The sequence below is a fragment of the Ascaphus truei genome, chromosome 1 (genome assembly GCF_040206685.1).
Source record: "Ascaphus truei isolate aAscTru1 chromosome 1, aAscTru1.hap1, whole genome shotgun sequence".
Taxonomy (NCBI): domain Eukaryota; kingdom Metazoa; phylum Chordata; class Amphibia; order Anura; family Ascaphidae; genus Ascaphus; species Ascaphus truei.
Window position 1 is genome coordinate 403064902 of NC_134483.1, and position 19276 is coordinate 403084177.

The 19276-nt window shown below is 41.9% G+C and overlaps 1 protein-coding gene across 3 annotated transcripts in view; it reads right to left on the minus strand.

The window, feature by feature from the left end:
• LOC142502068 (uncharacterized) overlaps positions 1-19276 on the minus strand; it is a 142157-nt gene that overhangs the window by 83031 nt on the left and 39850 nt on the right. For all 3 annotated transcript variants that reach the window (XM_075612893.1, XM_075612879.1, XM_075612885.1), the window contains 2 exons: positions 11645-11733; positions 5971-6070 (listed from right to left, as the gene is read on the minus strand). In XM_075612893.1, coding sequence (XP_075469008.1) covers positions 5971-6070; positions 11645-11733 — 189 coding nt within the window. The remainder of the gene's footprint in view (positions 1-5970; positions 6071-11644; positions 11734-19276) is intronic.

The following is a 19276-nucleotide window of genomic DNA, read 5'->3' on the forward strand; positions in this document are numbered from 1 at the left end:
GCCCAATTCGGCTGCCGTGTTTGCCGTGTAGCCCCTCGCGCCCCTGAATTCTTGTCCCGTAGACCCCGTGTACATATACTTGAATCTCGGGGAATACTGTATGCAGTTTGTGTTATTGGAAACGGCACAGTTTAAGGTGAGTCTGCAGTGTCCATAGCTGATTCAATAAGGTAATGCTATGTTTAGTCAGCAAACCTGGTGTTGTGTTATCCATGCAGTCATGGTTATATTGTTATAACAGTCAGTGAAGCTCCGCATTTGTAATAGTAGCGGGAGGCAGTCCCACAGTGTGCCGGTTTGCCAGGTGATATTGTTATTGTTTGGGGATCAGAGGCACATAGAAGCTAGAGAGGGGCAGACTTTTCGTTTGTGGTTTGGGAAAGTGTATATCTGTTTGTGGCACAGCCCTGCTAAAAACAGAGCTAACACCTCTTTAAATGGGTGTATCAGATCGGAGGTCCATGTAAGAGACTAGAGGCTGGTATTACAACGTTTGTAATGTAACAGTGAAAACATAGAGCTAAGTTCTAATCTGCTGTAGAAATTTTTAATCAATTATATCGGCAGAGACCCGACATGCTGCATGTTTCGTCGCTTACTTGCGACTTCTTCCGGGGTGGGAGTAACTGCGTCTCCAGTTCCTGTTTTATACCCGGTGGTTGGCATGGTGACCATAGGACGCGTGTGTTGCCGAGTTAGAGCTGGTGGTGCATAGGTACTGCACCCAAATGCTATACTTAGAAAAACTCTGACCAAAATTTTGACTTGCATAGTGCTTGTAGTCTACATAAATATTGATTAGAGAAAAACCTATCTGTATTAACTGTACCTAATTATTTACAGGAAAGAAGTGAAAGCAAAGCCTTCATTTATACCAGATGGACATTGTGTGTTAAGTAAGTATATCCATCTGGATTCACGTTGCAGAAGTTTCTTGTCCCAATCACCTCTGCGGATACTTGGGAGTATATGATCTATCCCTTGGAATGTCAAAGTGTTGGTGTTCCCTGCATGATGTTCTCTAACATGGCGGGAGATAGGGGTGTCTAGAGAGTTTCTAATGGAGCCAATATGCTCCAAAACTCGTTTCCTTAGTTCCCTTTTTGTTTTTCCAACATATTTTTTACCACATATGCATGTGGCGAGATAGATTATTCCCGAACTTTTGCAATTTATGAATTGTTTTATTTTGTAGGATTTTGTGTCTCCCATGTTCGTGAAATTTTTGCTCTCCTTCACATAACTGCACGCCTTACAATGATGGCATTTGTATGAGCCTTTAACAGTAAGCCATGTTTTGCTTTTTTTGTTTGCGATATTAAAATGACTGTGTACAAGATGATCCTTAATATTAGCTGCACGTCTCCACACCACTGATGGATGATCCTTTAAAACCAATTTGAGATCGTCATCATTGGTCAAGATGTGCCAATGTTTGCTTAGTATTTTATTCAGGTCTCTCCACTGATTGTGAAAGGTGGCAATACAGCGTATTTCATTGGTTTTTGTTTTTTCATCTTGTATTTTTGGTTTCAAAAGATCAATTCGTGGAGTATTCAGTGCTCTGTGATACGCCGTTTTGATTTGGCGTTTAGAGTATCCCCTCGCAATGAAGTTGTTTTTCATTTCAATGCTTTGTTCCTTGAAGGTCTCAGTATCCGAACAATTTCTCCTTATGCGCAGATACTGGCCTGTGGGGATACCCCTGATAAGGGTTTGAGGGTGAAAGCTGTCAGCCCTCAGATAGCTGTTGCTTGCAGTTTTCTTTTTGTAGTTATTTGTGGTGAGGTAGCCATCATTATTGATACTGATACGTATGTCTAGAAACGTGATAGTGGTAGCACTTATTTCTGAAGTCAGCTTCAGATTGTGATCATTGCAATTTAGCAATTTAAGGAACGTCTCTAGGTCCTGTTTGGATCCATTCCAAAGAAGAAGGATGTCATCTATGTACCGGATCCATAGATCTATATGATCCGTATATAGAGACATTGCCTCCGAGAAGACACTGATCTCCTCCCACCAACCTAGGTATAGGTTGGCGTAGGTAGGGGCACACGTAGTCCCCATTGCTGTTCCCTGTATTTGCAGATAGTATTTTGAGTCGAACAGGAAATAATTATGTTCTAATACAAACTCCAACAACTCAATGATAAAGGTGTTATGATCAGAGAACAGGCAGCTACGGGAGGAGAGGAAATGTTTGACTGCTAGGAGCCCAAATTCATGCTTTATGCTTGTATACAATGATTCCACATCAAAACTAACTAGAAGCGTGTCTTTATTCACCTGTATCTCTTCTAGCCTATTAAGGACATCCTTCGTGTCCTGTACATAGGACGGCAGAGATGTCACAAAATTCCTAAGTACTTTATCAATGTAGACACTTGGATTTTCGGTAAGTGATCCGATTCCTGACACTATAGGTCTTCCTGGTGGTTTACGGATGTTCTTATGTACTTTGGGGATGCTGTAGAAAGTTGCTACAGTAGGTTGTTTTGATGTCATAAAGTCATATTCGCTTTTTGTTATGACTTTCCTTTCTAGGCCATTGTTTAGTATTGATCCCAGTGCTTTTTGGAATATTGTGGTTGGATCGTTGGAGAGGATCCTATAGCATTGTTTATCTCCCAGCAGTCGGAGGTTTTCCGCTTTGTAGTCTTCTGTTTTTAGTATTACAAGGTTGCCTCCTTTGTCGGCAGGTTTTATTGTAATCTCCTGCATGTTTTTCATTTCTTTAAGTGCTTCTTGTTCCTGTTTACTTAGATTACTTTGATTTTTATTTTTGTTCACTTTAAGTGCCTCCAGGTCTTTTGTAACCAGGTTCAGGAAGGTTGAGACATTAGCACAACTATCCGGATGGGGCGTGAAACGGCTTTTTGGTTTTAGAGTCGTATGGGGTCCGTCTCCCGGGTTTTTTTCTTCAAGGAGATCGATTAGGTGTAGTAGATGTTCTTGGTCTTGTGTTTGGATAAGTTCTTCATATTCTTGCGGTGACACGTTGCGTTCGCGTCTTTTAAAAAACTTATGCAACAGCATTTTCCTGGCAAAAAGGTTAATATCCTTTATTGCCTCAAACAAATCCAAAGCGTTGGAGGGAACATAGGAGAGGCCTTTCTCAAGGAGGCTGAGTTGTGCGTTTGTTAAGGGTGTGTCGGAGAGGTTGATTATCTCACATTTGTTCTTGTTTGTGTTCTTGGTATCTATCGTCTCCGTCGCCTTTGCCTTCTGTAATTGGACCACCGTCCTCTTCCTCTTCCTCTCCAGTACCCCTCCTCTTCGTGTCTTTCTGGGCCATGATCTATTTCTTCCTGGGCCTGGTCTAAAAAATGATGTGCGTGACTTTCTGCCTGTCTAGTTACTTTGTCCTTGTTTGTTTTGGATCTAGTCATCACTTTATTTTGGTAACTGCTATTGTCTTCTGTTTCCGACATATCCCAGTCAGTGGACGAGTCACTATGCTCCTGCATTTTTGTTTTTTCAGCCTTGAAGTGGTGTTTATAGATCTTGCCCTTAGAGTAATCGCCACTATCACGAATATATTTAGTGTGTTTTCTCTCTTTTATTCCTTTGACATACTGGTCCGTAGTTTTTTGGAGGATATTCTCGTATTTTTCAAAGTTCGGAGATTCTTTCCATTGGACAGCTTCTTTCTTGTTTTTCTCCACCTCACAGTTCACCTTCTTAAGTTCCACTAGTTCATTCTCAATGAGAAGGGCCATGAGGTCATGAGAGCACTTGCTTATTGTCTCATCCCATTTCTTTATAAATGTATCTTGCAGATTGTGATATGATGGCGAGAGATTCACTCTCAATCCCCTCGGTATCATCTTGTTCTTTTCGTATTTTTGGAGGCTACATACCTCCCACCAGAGGCGCGACTGTTTTTTATAGAGTCTTTCCATATTTTGGAAGTACAATTTTATATTGTTCACAGTAGGTATTGTTCCTGTATTGTAAATGTTGTGGAGAAAATACTTTCCGAGTCTGCTTCCCAGTCGTTAAAATCCATGTTCCTGGAAAGGAAGCCTGCCATGTTTGTACCTGGCTTGTCTCACTAAATAAGTGGAAAGGAGGAGCTGAGGTGGAGAACAGGTTTAGAAGAGAGCCTGTGGGTAAGATACAGATAGCTATGGATAGAAACCTCGCTCATATGAGCGAGGTTTCTATCCATAGCTATCTATAGTGTAGGAGACAAGAGACGGTGACCAGGGGGCATGGCCATGAGCGGTTAGCCCTCATTGGCTGAACCGCTCACGTGCCGCAGACGTCACTCGGTGGTCGGCGGGAATTTTTTTTTTCCATTGACGTCAACGATTTTGGTCGCTGTGTCGTGCTGTCCTGGTCACGCCCACTATAGGCACACGCGACGGATTAAATCAACTTGTTTTGACGCTACGTTGCCGGGACTATAAACGCGGCCTCAGGATCGCAGAGGAGAGCGAGAGTCTGAGGTCTGTGCAGAGAACTTGTGCCCCCCTTCTGCTGCCCCATTATGCTACTTCCGTTTCATAGGAATTGACAACTCAACCCATTTTACCCTATGAGATTTTCCAATGAACTACTGTCAGCTAAGAATTTTCACTTCAAAACATTTTATAGCTGGTAAATAATTTTACTTTGTTTTATATATGAGGGAGTATTTTTTCCACCAATGAATTGTTCTCGGTGTGCTCTTGCACTGGAGTTAGCTAGTCACTACTAACTAATTTGAGATTTTTTTTTATTCACCCTACATATTTTACAATATATTTATATCAAGTTGAAATCTGACTATAATTATGTACTGATATTGTATAAAGTAAACATGCCTTCACACAGTCCTCTTGTACATGTAGAAATGTGATATCAGATGGGTGTATAGATAATAACATGGTTAAACAAACAAAAAACTTAAATACGTACAGTAATTGCAGAACTGATAAAAAAAAAAATTATGTTTTTTCTTCACATTTCTCAAACTCTCTACTGCAGGAAAAACGCACACAGAGATGATGAATTTTTTTGACAATCGTCTCACAATTCAGTAAGTAGAATTGTATCTCTCTGTATTTTAACTAAATTCAAATAATTTACATTAATGAAATAAATAAAATAGCTTTTATGTGCAACTACTTGCTGATATATGAAAAATACCTTTTACACTACAGGGATTGTTTGCTATATTTGTTAATTCCTTGTGATTAAAAAAATAAAATAAAATAGATGTTTTAGGCCTTGGACATAGTGACTTCTCCCGTGCGGAGGCGCGCGGAGGCTGAGGGAAAGCGGGTGCTTTCCCTGGGGGCGTGTCGAGGGGCGTCACGGAGATGGTTCGCCCTCATTGGGCAAACCGCTCACGTGACTGGCCTGTCGCGCCAAGAAATCAGTTTGAACTGATTTCTTGCGCAACATGCGCCCACTTCCACTTCTACACGCATGCCGCATGGACGCGAAGTCTGCCTTAAGGCAGTCTGTTTGTTCAGCGTGCGGACGCATCTGCGCACCATGTCCGAGGCCTAAGTCTTCAAAATCTGTTTATTAGCCTTAGTTGGCACTTGGTATTAAAGCCATGTTCAATTTTGGCATATATGTGGCAGTTCATTTTAACAGCAGAGGTTACAGGAGTTGTTCTCCCCTAGGGAGACACATAACCACATGGGCAGTGAGCGAGTGCTGGAGAACACGACAAAACATAGGTAATCAAGTGCTTTACACTTGATTAAGTTACATTAAAATTTGGAGCTAAAAGGTAAAAAAACAAAAAAAAAGGCTGTGCATTAGCGAGTTCAAACAAATAAATGATACAGAGTAATGTGTACACTCTGAGTAGTTTATATACTGTGAGTCTTATTAACAGCTCCTTCCGTTTAACAATACTGCAATGTATGGCATCAGAAGTGCTGAAAAGCTGCAATGTTTTTAACCATGATAAGAGGATAAGGCATGTGTATATTGTTAGAATCGGAAAAAGAAGAAGTATGTACATACGGAATGTATAAGTGGTCCCAATACAATGCCACTGTCTACGCATCTCCCAGTGACAACAATGTCTGCTCCAAGATCCAGAGCCCTGCTAATTGGTCTTGCTCTGTAAAAACAAAACATTCTGTTAGTGATCTTATATTCTATGTTTCTCAAGTACAGGCTCTAAAATCAATGATTCACATGTAAACCACAGCATCCGCCTGACACTCTTTGTTAACTCTTGTTTCTCCACTGCGAATAATTCTACTCACTTATCTTATTTTAATTACAACACATTTTGTACAGGGGCACTAAAATGGAATTAAGTTAGCAAATTGCCTTAAGTTATGGATATATCTAGCAATTTAAAGCTGCCAATTATATGATTTGTCATCCCATGACAGACCACGTCATAGATAAAAACAATAATAAAACTACTATCAGAAAGATTTTTGCGGCATTCAAGAACATACCAAGTGTAGTCTGAGTCAAGCTCCATTATAAAAATCTGGACCCTTTAGCACAAAAGCAGGAGGTACCGAGTGTGACGGTGAGGGGGTAACCAGGCTCACTAATAAAGGTTAAGCCCACTTGATGGGCCCCTGAACGGTGTTTTGGGGTCTTAAGGAGTGTTAGCTCTTGGACCCGTGTATTGCGTATGTGTTGCCTTGCAGTGTGTAAGGGATACAGGCTAGTGTAAAGGAAGCAGGGTAGTTTACTCTCTATCTCAATACACCAAAAGGCTGTAACATATTTTAACAGAAGTGTGTACAGTATAGAAGTATATTTTATTAACCAGCAGTGTTTTAAGAAAATATGTTTTACTTTATACATGTAACATATGGCAGGGTCTTTTCATCTCGGGATCAAAGGAGAACTCCTAGCCACCCCAGGTTTTGGTGCCAGGTTGTGTCCTGGAAGTCCCATAGATCAAAGTAACACTTGTGCCGTAGGTTTGAGCAGCCAGATGGGCAGGATAGCCAAGTTAAGTGCTAGCATCCTGGGATGAAGGTAAGCTACCTGGCCAGTTGTCACTTGCACCAGACTTTTGGGCACTGAGCCTGCAGGGGGCTTAGAATAGTAAGTGAGCAAGATGGCGATCTGTGCACATGCCCTCTTACTTTTCTGAAGCCAGAGGTGCCAGCTTTCACAAACCTGGCAAAGTGTGTAATTGGTAAGCGATTAAATTCCCACGCTGGGGGTTGGTGGACAAGTTGTGGGACTGCCTGTCCCAAAGTGTATAAGACAGCTAGTCACCATCCCAGAGGTGTGATTCAATGTGTGTTCCAAGAATTCCAAGCTCTGAGTAAGTCTCCAGCAGCAAGAGGCTACTTGAAGGAAAAGCTGTCTGGATTATTTTGCTTTTTGTTTTAAAATGGTTACTAGGGAAAGCTTGGTCATAAGCCCCTACAACTAGGAAAGGTAGTTTGTGTTACCCCAGATTTCCAAAGTAAGTGTATTTTTAGTGTAAATTGTGTTTGTCTTTTCCTGAAATAAATTACAATTTATTTTACCTCCTTGTTTTGCTGAATCATATGATCCCGGTATAAATGTGTTGATAAACCTGGTCTCCCGCGACACCGAGCCTCTTACTCTGTGCAGTGCCCAAGCTCCAAACTCACCCACAGAGTTTAACATATTGCACTATTGGTTGTCCATTGTTTTCTCTTTTGGTTATACTTTGCGCTCCCCCTCGCTTGGAAAAACAACTACACTTTGAGGAACTTTGGAAGCAGTTCATCTTGAGGGTTGAGCAGCAATTTTATGCATTATATTATTTCGTATTTATCTATGTAAAGAAAAAGTTAGATGCACTCACTGGATATTTAAGAAAACTGCCTTGGGTGCACAGAGATCAACCCTACCAGAGAAGATATATACAGCAGGACACAACCTCCTTACATAAGATGGAGCCGGCACTCCAGAGGTCTTAGTACAAAAAAAGTGTTTAATCCACAGATATCAACGTGTCAGTCAATTACACTGACCGTTGTCTTATTTATATATGTGGCACTTTTCATTATAATGTATTCAGGTGATTGCAGCACATTTTGATAGTCACTATTCACAGTAGTTATATTGTCACTATTAAATATTATACTTGCTTTGACCACACACACAATGTACAGAGGGTTAGGGCTGCACTCCACAAATAAGATAAGATAAATCATACAGTTTACCGGTGCTGCTGGTTCAAGGAAGTACCTGCCAGGAAAATCCAAAGTTAATTTAGGAAAAGAGGGATCCAGCGCTCCACGGATTTCTAAATAAAGAAAATTTATTTTGTGCCACAAAATAAATTTTCTTTGTTTAGAAATCCGTTGAGCGCTGGATCCCTCTCTTCCTAAGTTGACCACACACACAAAGAGTGGTTTGGGTGTGCTTGTTGAAACCAATTGTCCAATCTACTTCCAGTTCACATTTAAAAAAAATCCCTCCTCCTTACCTTCAAGGGTCCCCAATCTGTTCACCCTTACATATCAGCTTTTGTGGGGTTTTTTTTATTATAATATTAGTGTTGACACATTTTTATTTTTCCATGTGGAGCTTAGGGCTATATTCTATATATTCAAAAATCACAGCTTCCGGAAAACAAAATAGCTACTCTTCCCCCAAGAAAATTGTAACAATTTTGGCAAATTCTATTTTAAAAGTTTTTGGGGAGAAAAAAAAAAAACAACAAAAAATGTGAAACAAATAGACAAAAAAGTAGCTGATGCAACTCCAGGGCAAAGGCAGAAAACGCAGAAAATAGTCCCCCAAAAAGGCTCATTTAAAATTCTGTACCATACAGTAGCCCAAGGAAGTGGATTAGAATTTATGGATGGCTGGTGACCCCCTTCTAACGGTTTAACTTCACCACCACCTACTTCTAGATGATCTTCTAATGGCAAGTTATAAAACCACTAAACATTAATGTTTTCTCCCGTATCAATAACTGCAACATTTTATCTGGCATTTCTACCTCCAATCTTTCACCCTTACAAGCCACTCAAACTGCTGCTGGTGAATGATCTCTTGCTCTTCTGGACAGTATCGGTTTGTGACCTCCTGCACTCTTCTACTCATTCTTGCCTGTAAACTACAGCACCTAAAATACCACCTGTGAGCACATTCTCATGTCTCAGACAGGGTTAAAACCTCACCCATTATCTCTTACAATGCTTCCCCTGCAGCTCGGGTTTCTGGGTAATGACATGCAAATGAGCACTCACATTCTGTCACTTTTTGCTTCTTGTCCATTTTATCATGGACCCCTCTAAGCTTATGCCTGTCGTATCACACAGCATCTTCAGCACAGTCTGGGTTAAAAAAGTGCAGAGCCAGTAAACCTACTCACAGACATCTATTTTGACCAAATAAAATTGACGGAGTGCTCATTTGTATGTCATTATCCAGAATCCCTGACTGCAATCAAAGCATTGTATGCTAAGAGATAATGGGGAAAGGCGGGTTTGTGAACCTGTCTGAGACATGTGAATGTGCTCACAAGTGGTTTTTTTTATTTGCTGTATACAGTACAGTGGAAGTTTTTTTAAAACTTTTTCTCACCATAACTTATTTTGTGCCTTGTAAATTAAAAAAAACCTTCTCATTTTCTTTAAGGCTCTACACTCTCATTGCACCCCTACTCTGTCACGCTCAACCCAAGGTTATCTTATCTTTGCCCTCTCCCGTCTTAAACCTTTGTCACTAATCTCTCCCTACCCATGGAACTCTCTCCCACTCAATAGCCGCCAAGCATCTTCACTTTCTGCTTTTAAAGCCCAGCTGAAAATGTACATCTGAAAAGAAACATCTCATCAAATGATCTACCCCTCTATTATGGACTCCAGATGCACTCAACCTGCCTGACTTTTAATAATGCACTTTTACTCCTATGGTGCCTGTAAGCTCTTCAGGACAGGGCCTCACTTTGCCTTATGCTGTTGCTCTTATCCCCACTTTTTGTACCTTTTAGATTTGCAAGTCAAATAGTCTTCCTTGACCAAAACTAAAGAGATAAGCAGGATAATTTCGTTTAGAGGAGTCCCACTTCCTCTCAGGTGAAGACTTCAGCCTGGATCCTGGGAATGCGGTTGGTGCGTCTGGCTACAAGACGCTCAGGCAGTGAATAGGTGAATGCGGTTAAGCCTGGCTTTCTATAGCAAGCAATATGCTTACTGTATGGCATCCTGTTTATGATGGATGTTTTCAATGTAACTGGAAAGAAGAACATGGATATGCTAGGAGAGACAAAACCACACGCTGATTCTCAAATCTTTGTCAGCGATGTAGATCCCTCCTGCTGCTCCGTAACCTTCTGCGATCAACGGGACTTCAGCAGAAAAAAAATACATGTCTATTATTATATAAATGATTTTATACTCACACCATTTCTCGTTGCGCTCCTTTCTTATATGCTGGGAGAGAACATTATGTTCTCACACCCCTAACCCATAACTATTATGTTTTACATTACTTCTGTATTGTTTTCTTAGTCTTTCTTATTCAAGTATTCTTTTTTTTTTAAATGTATTTTTTAAAGGATTTTATTATGCAGCCTCTTTGTCCTGTATAGTGTGGGAGAGTAGCTCAGCTCTGACACAGCGTGCAATCATCCCAAACTACCGTATTTCCTCGATTGTAAGACGCCTTCGATTGTAAGACGCGCCATCGATTTGGCCCTTACAATCGAGGGAAATTACTTGTTCACTTACCATGTTTCAGGAGAGGTCCCATGTCAGCGGAGGATGAAGCGGGCGGCAACGACAGGAGATGTCCCACGTCTGCAGATGGTTGAAGATGGACAGCGGGTGGGTGTGCGGCAGCAGGACAGGTCCCAAGTCTGCAGGTGAATGAAGATAAGAAGACAGCGGGCGTGCGGTGGGGTGCGACGGCAGGAGATTATAATAGCAGGAGAGCCGAGCAGAGCGGCATAGGGGGAATGGCTTGGGAGGTGCACACCGGTCAACTTCTGTTGTTACTGTGTGCACCTTCCAAGCCGTTCCCCTATGCTGCTCTGCTCATGCTATTATGATCTATTAGCCGCCACCGCACGCCCGCTGTATTCTTATCTTCATTCACCTGCAGACTTGGGACCTGTCCCACCGCACTCCCGCCCGCTGTCCATCTTCAACCATCTGCAGACACGGGACCTCTACCGCCGCCGCACACTTCATCCTCCGCTGACATGGGACCTCTCCTGAAACATGTTAAGTGAAAAGAGGGGGTTTGTACTGTAGACACTTTTTTTTTAAATACATCGATTCTAAGACGCACCCCGATTTCAGACATGTGAAAATCGAAAAAAAGGTGCGGCTTAGAATTGAGGAAATAGGGTATAGTGCATCCGATGGGGGGTGCCCAATGACTGCAGCAATCAGTGCTCCCCAAGATGTGTATGCTCAAATGAATGTTAGCAATTACTCAATACAGACAGTATCTGGCATATAGTTTTCACCGAGTGGGGATACGTGGACATAAGAAACCCTTCATCTTAGGTCAAAAGTACTAACACTGTATGTGCCATGCATGATTTTGGAGATCAACTCCACACAAATGCCCCGCTCACACACTTCAGGAAGAATATCTTCATTCACATGGCTTGTTAGTTACGTACAGCTCATACGTTTACCATAAGCAGTACTTGATCTATGTAAAATCTTTCGAAATTAACACATATAAAAGTTGGCACGAAGATTCCGTTTTTACTCACCCAAGGTAAGCATTTATGCTATGAATATCCTCTGGAAATGATTTCCCGCTTTCCACATCTGTGAGACCTGCTTCCTTCAAGGAGTCTTTCTGTGAACAAAAATCCAACATACTGGCAATTTCCTTCAAAGAAAGTATACTGCTAAACATCGAAAGATAAGTGTGCAAAAGAAAGATATGACAAAACCTCAGGAAACAAGTTGGAGGTAGATACCAACTTTGCAAAAACCTTAGTAATGTCATGTTAATTATCATAACAAATGGTAACAATAAAATTGCATCTACTTCAGGACTATAAATGTTGAAGGCTGTATCCATTAAACCTCATTACCACACTTGTTTTGAGTAAACACATTAGTGCATTTGTGAAAGGAAAGCAAGATGATCACCTTCTTCTGATCAAAGTTCTGTTTTTATTTCTCAGGTTGTCCAAGTCTTTTTTATTATCATGTGTATCACACAAAGTAAAAATGCCTCCCCGACCATTGTGGTTTAGTGGAGGGATGCAACATGACCACCCCTCTAGTATAAATATAATCTAAGACCCAGAGGACATGCACCTTCTCTTGATTATGAGGCTTTATCTGCCTATCTGTTCCCCACAAGCTGTCATCGTCACATCAAATATATATACATATATATTGCAGATTTTTTCCAACCTTCCCTGTGAACACCAATGGAAAAATGAAAAACACCTTCTGTCATTGCTCTATTAAAATACAACAAAGAGAACAAAAATATAGCCACACTCATGTAAGCCTGAAAGAGGCTAACATCAGTAAACAGAAGTTTTAATATGTAATGCAGGAATCAGTGTATGCGATTCATTTTGAATTGCAGTTAGGTTGTATTTGGTAAAATAGGTGAAAACACCGCAACTGAAATGAAAGGGGAAAAAAAATGATTAAAATAAATAAATAAATTGTACGGTGGCTTAAAGTATTAGTTCTAAAAAAAATGTATGTATTGTCGTTATTTCTGTGTGTACAGAGCATTTTGCCGAGTGTGCAAAATAACATACAGTATCAAAGAAAAATGGGTTGTGTTTTAGGAACACTTCCCATATGGAAAGATCCCTATTGGTGGTGCACAAATGACCTAACAAAATATACATATATAAGTCTTAATGACGCAAACTTGATAGCCTGTTAAAAATATAAACTTTATTACGATTTCAAATAGAAATAAAATTAGAAATAGACTTGTAAGGCATAGGAATTCTATGCAGTCCCGAAGAATGGGATGCGTGAATGCGAATATCCCCAGTATTTTCAATACATTTACTGGTGACGTGAATCGATGTCTGATGACAGATTCAATCAAACTACAGTACAGTGCTGCAGTGATTCTATTCTGCTAATGACCACATGGATATATTCTGTTTATTGCTCCATGCTGGTGACTAGATGTATATGGGCTACAGTATTGTGTATCTAGAGTAAAATACCCTGTTACTAGGTACATCCAATAATCTCAATGTCAGGCTTTAAGATTAGCAGATGAATCAAAAGAACACTATCAGTGCTGCTAAATAGTATCCAGCACTAATAAACAGCTCTATACGCATAGTTAGCCCTAAATTCTCTACTATCTCTTGGAATTTGCTGATATTTACAATGGTAGAAAGGTGAGGGAAAGAACCCAATTTAGCACTCAGGTTCACTCTCTGAAGAATAGTGAATGGTTTAAAACATAATCTTTATTAATAACAGTATATATTAAGAAATGGTTGATAGAACGACGTACTGAAGGTAGGTAGATCCTGAATAAAGTAGCCGTGTTGGCTCCGGATCGGACTCATAAGTGTACCAGAGGGTTTTAATAAACTGCTGGTAACATATTAGCACAGAATTCCTGATGTGGACCTGTGTGGTAAGTGAATACTCCAGGTGTGTCCGGGTATGTGCTGAGACTATAAGTCACAATGCTGGTATTATATCCTAGTAGGTGATAGTATATGTGACTTATAGCAACTAACATACATGAAGAGCAAATAAACTATGTACATCAGTTGTAATCAATTCAATCAGTTAAGCTCCCCTGTGTAGGTCTGTATACCCATATAGGTGTCAGGATGACCTTAGGTAACCCACTGAATGTAATGTCCAGGGGTGTGTGGACCTATAGTAACCTGCGTTATGCTTGTAAGGGGTAGGTATCCTGACTGTATATTCTGGGGGTGTCGATGAGGTCCCAGTGAGGGAGACACTAATGGTGGGAGACAGACTTATACCATGAGCTTGTATCAGAGAGCTGGAAACTGGCAAATACTGAATGATAAACCTCCTTAATGCTGTGCAGAGTGACAAACACAGCAAAACAGCTACAGTATTGCTGTAAGTGAGGTTCCTCAGGACATATGAATATCGGAGCACTGTCCCTGTATACACTGCTGAAAGAGGCTGCGAGTGACCATCGGGGCACTTGTATCCTATGTATATATGCACGAACAGACTGCCGCATCAACTCGCGGTGTTAGTAAATCATGCGGAGGCAGTGACTGATCTGCGCGTGCACGTGTGTGGAAGGAGCCGACGCGCGCGTTTCGCGAGAGGCTTTCTCAAGGCGAATGGTGAGTATCACTAAGGATACCCTGCAGTTAGGCAGGTATTTATAGGGCCCCCAGTGATGACGTCATTGGTTAACCCCTGATGTGCCTTGATATGCTAGGTTCTGTGAATGAGCACAGTGAGTGTACCAATGTGTATGACTGCATACCCTGCACATTGCAATATTAAAGTTCTGACTAAATCCTATGTTGTTGCCTTATTGCCAGATACATGCAAAGTGAAGTAATAATGCACTTCAGATCTGCCACAGGGGTAGTAATGGTTGATATTAAGTATGATCATGTGAATAAATAAATCATTTTGTTAGGGTCCAGAGTGGCCCTATGAGTCACTATGTGACCTCTCTAAGGTGGTCTTGGTGGTCTTTGCACAGGATTGGGTAGCTACCTGACGCAGGCATGGCAATGCTACTGGGTTTACATACCAGCGGTGATGAGGACAAGAAGCGAATTTGGTGGACAAAGGGGGTGCATACATGCATGGTCCAGGGGTAGTGCTATGGGGAAGTACACTACCGTTATAGGAATGGGGTGTATAGAAATCCCTCATTGAGACCTCTAGGGGCCAGGCTCCCAAGTGTGTAAATCCATTTGGCTTCTATTTGGAGAAGGACTTTGTCCCAGTCTCCTTTCCGAAGTCCTCTTGTTGGATGATCGATCCCACAGAAGGTGATGGCCTTAAGGTCCCCGCCATGACACTGATTAACGTGTCTTGACAGGGGTTTATCAGCCTTATTCCTCACTGTTCCTATATGCTCAAGTACCCGCTGTTTAAGGCATCTGCCTGTCTTCCCCACATAGATCTTACCACAGACACACTTGCCTTGATATATGACACCTATACTGAGGCAGTTGATGAAGCTGCGTATAGGGTACGACTTAGTATCATTCCAATTTCCAAATTGTTTTGTGGTGTTCATATACTGGCAGGCCCTGCATCGCTGGCAGGTATATGATCCGGTAGGTTTTGGTGGTAACCAAGTTCTTGGTGTCTCCTCCACAAAGTGACTATGGACCAGTAGGTCACGTAAGTTCTTAGCTCGTCTGCTAGTCATGGAGGGGCGATCTTTGGTGACTCCTCTTAGGAGATCGTCCGCTCTGAGGATGGGCCAGTGTTTTTCCAGGATGGCTCTCGCCTTAGGCCATTCTCGGTTGAAAGTACCTATGAAACGGATCACTTTGTCTTGTATTGTGGGTGGTTTGTCCATTATGAGGGTTCTGCGTGAGGTATATTTTGCTCTCTTATAGGCCTTTTTGATACTCTTCCGGCTATACCCTCTATCCACAAAGCGTTGTGTCATAGTTTTTGACTGTTTTTCGTACTCCTGATCAGTGCTACAGTTCCTCTTGAGTCGGAGGAATTGGCCTGTCGGTATGCCATGAACCTGGGCCCTCGGATGGTGACTGCTGGCTTCCAAAAGGTTATTTGTGGCAGTTGCTTTGCGATAAATGGTGGTGTGAAGAAGGCCCTCATTACCCCTTGAGATTTGTAAATCTAGGAAACACATGGTGTCCTTATTGTATTCCAATGTAAGGTGGAGATTGAACATGTTCGTGTTGAGCTTACTAATGAACTCTTTGAGGACTCCCTCTGGGCCTCGCCACAGGATGAACACATCATCGATGTAGCGGACCCAGAGGTCAATGTGATCAGTATATGCCTCCAGACCTTCTGTAAATACTACCTGGGATTCCCACCATCCCAGGTAGAGGTTGGCATAAGTGGGGGCACATTTGGTGCCCATTGCCGTGCCCCTAAGTTGGTGGTATATTTTACGGTCAAAAAGAAAGTAGTTCCGTGTCAACACGAATCTGAGCAGATCTAAGGTGAATGTATTATGTTTGGTATACCAGCAGCCCCTTGTCTTTAGGAAGTAGGATACTGCCTCAAGGCCATATTCATGGTCAATGCTGGTATAAAGACCCTCTACGTCAAGGCTGACCATGATGGTGTCTTCGCTGATACATACATCGTCCAGCCTTTTAAGGACATCCTTAGTGTCCCTCAAGTAGGATGGTAGGGCCTTGACGAAAGGCCTGAGTACTCGGTCTACATAGGAGCTTGCCCGCTCGGTAAGATTTCCTATTCCAGACACAATTGGTCTGCCTGGAGGGGGAGTCTTGTTTTTATGTAGTTTGGGCAGGCTGTAGAAAGTAGCTATTTTTGGTGTTTTGACCCATATATAGGCTAATTCATTTTTATCAATGACCTTGTCTTCAAGGGCTTTTTGAAGAATGTTAATCAGTTCAGTGTTGAATTTCATTGTGGGGTCTCCTTCAAGTGTCTCATAACAGAGGGGGTCTGATAGAAGTCTCAAATTTTCCTTTTTATAGCTGTTTTTATTGAGAATTACTAGATTTCCCCCTTTGTCCGATGGTTTTATGACTATTTTGTCATTTGTGGCTAGTTCCTTGAGTGCTTTTCTCTCCTCAATTGTCAAGTTGTTAGGGAGTCTACTCAATTTAAGATGTTCTAAATCTTTAGTAACTAGATCCACGAATACATCAATATTCGAGAAGTTTTCACTGAAGGGAATGAACTTTGAGCTTGGTCGTAGGTCAGTAAACGGGCCCTCGCCAGGAGGTCTTTCACTCTCCTCTAGAAGTGCTCTTAAATTTTCATGTATCTCCATGTCTTGTGTATCAAGAGGTGTTACGTCCATTGAGTTAGCTATTCTAATCTCTCTTAGACGGAAGAATTTGTGGAGTTTCAATTTCCTGCCGAAAAGGTTAACATCTTTGACCCACTCGAATAGGTCCATGCTTGTTGTAGGAGAATAAGACAGGCCTTTGCTAATTAGCTTTAGATGGTGTTCACTTAGAGTCATGTCCGACAGATTCACTATCTGTAGTTTGGCACTGTTTAGTATCTCGGGGGTTTCCCCTTCTTCTTCTGATACTGTGACCCTGTTGCTCGGCTCCTTAGCACCCAGACCCTTTCCTCTTCTTGTTTTCCTTTGGGTTTTTGGCCTGATGCAGTTCGGTGCTGTTCTAAAAAAGGAACCTGGGGTGGGGGCAGGGTATGTGATGTGGAGGCAAGCTGATGTGTCATACCCTCAGTTAGCAGTGATAGTGGTCTTTCATCCTCGCTGTCTGATATTTCCCACTCAGTGGATGATGCTTGTTCTGGTGGCTTAGTTTGGGGCTTTTTCTTGGTCAAATTATAACGGAACTGCTAACTGAGGGTATGACACATCAGCTTGCCTCCACATCACATACCCTGCCCCCACCCCAGGTTCCTTTTTTAGAACAGCACCGAACTGCATCAGGCCAAAAACCCAAAGGAAAACAAGAAGAGGAAAGGGTCTGGGTGCTAAGGAGCCGAGCAACAGGGTCACAGTATCAGAAGAAGAAGGGGAAACCCCCGAGATACTAAACAGTGCCAAACTACAGATAGTGAATCTGTCGGACATGACTCTAAGTGAACACCATCTAAAGCTACTTAGCAAAGGCCTGTCTTATTCTCCTACAACAAGCATGGACCTATTCGAGTGGGTCAAAGATGTTAACCTTTTCGGCAGGAAATTGAAACTCCACAAATTCTTCCGTCTAAGAGAGATTAGAATAGCTAACTCAATGGACGTAACACCTCTTGATACACAAGACATGGAGATACATGAAAATTTAAGAGCACTTCTAGAGGAGAGTGAAAGACCTCCTGGCGAGGGCCCGTTTACTGACCTACGACCAAGCTCAAAGTTCATTCCCTTCAGTGAAAACTTCTCGAATATTGATGTATTCGTGGATCTAGTTACTAAAGATTTAGAACATCTTAAATTGAGTAGACTCCCTAACAACTTGACAATTGAGGAGAGAAAAGCACTCAAGGAACTAGCCACAAATGACAAAATAGTCATAAAACCATCGGACAAAGGGGGAAATCTAGTAATTCTCAATAAAAACAGCTATAAAAAGGAAAATTTGAGACTTCTATCAGACCCCCTCTGTTATGAGACACTTGAAGGAGACCCCACAATGAAATTCAACACTGAACTGATTAACATTCTTCAAAAAGCCCTTGAAGACAAGGTCATTGATAAAAATGAATTAGCCTATATATGGGTCAAAACACCAAAAATAGCTACTTTCTACAGCCTGCCCAAACTACATAAAAACAAGACTCCCCCTCCAGGCAGACCAATTGTGTCTGGAATAGGAAATCTTACCGAGCGGGCAAGTTCCTATGTAGACCGAGTACTCAGGCCTTTCGTCAAGGCCCTACCATCCTACTTGAGGGACACTAAGGATGTCCTTAAAAGGCTGGACGATGTATGTATCAGCGAAGACACCATCATGGTCAGCCTTGACGTAGAGGGTCTTTATACCAGCATTGACCATGAATATGGCCTTGAGGCAGTATCCTACTTCCTAAAGACAAGGGGCTGCTGGTATACCAAACATAATACATTCACCTTAGATCTGCTCAGATTCGTGTTGACACGGAACTACTTTCTTTTTGACCGTAAAATATACCACCAACTTAGGGGCACGGCAATGGGCACCAAATGTGCCCCCACTTATGCCAACCTCTACCTGGGATGGTGGGAATCCCAGGTAGTATTTACAGAAGGTCTGGAGGCATATACTGATCACATTGACCTCTGGGTCCGCTACATCGATGATGTGTTCATCCTGTGGCGAGGCCCAGAGGGAGTCCTCAAAGAGTTCATTAGTAAGCTCAACACGAACATGTTCAATCTCCACCTTACATTGGAATACAATAAGGACACCATGTGTTTCCTAGATTTACAAATCTCAAGGGGTAATGAGGGCCTTCTTCACACCACCATTTATCGCAAAGCAACTGCCACAAATAACCTTTTGGAAGCCAGCAGTCACCATCCGAGGGCCCAGGTTCATGGCATACCGACAGGCCAATTCCTCCGACTCAAGAGGAACTGTAGCACTGATCAGGAGTACGAAAAACAGTCAAAAACTATGACACAACGCTTTGTGGATAGAGGGTATAGCCGGAAGAGTATCAAAAAGGCCTATAAGAGAGCAAAATATACCTCACGCAGAACCCTCATAATGGACAAACCACCCACAATACAAGACAAAGTG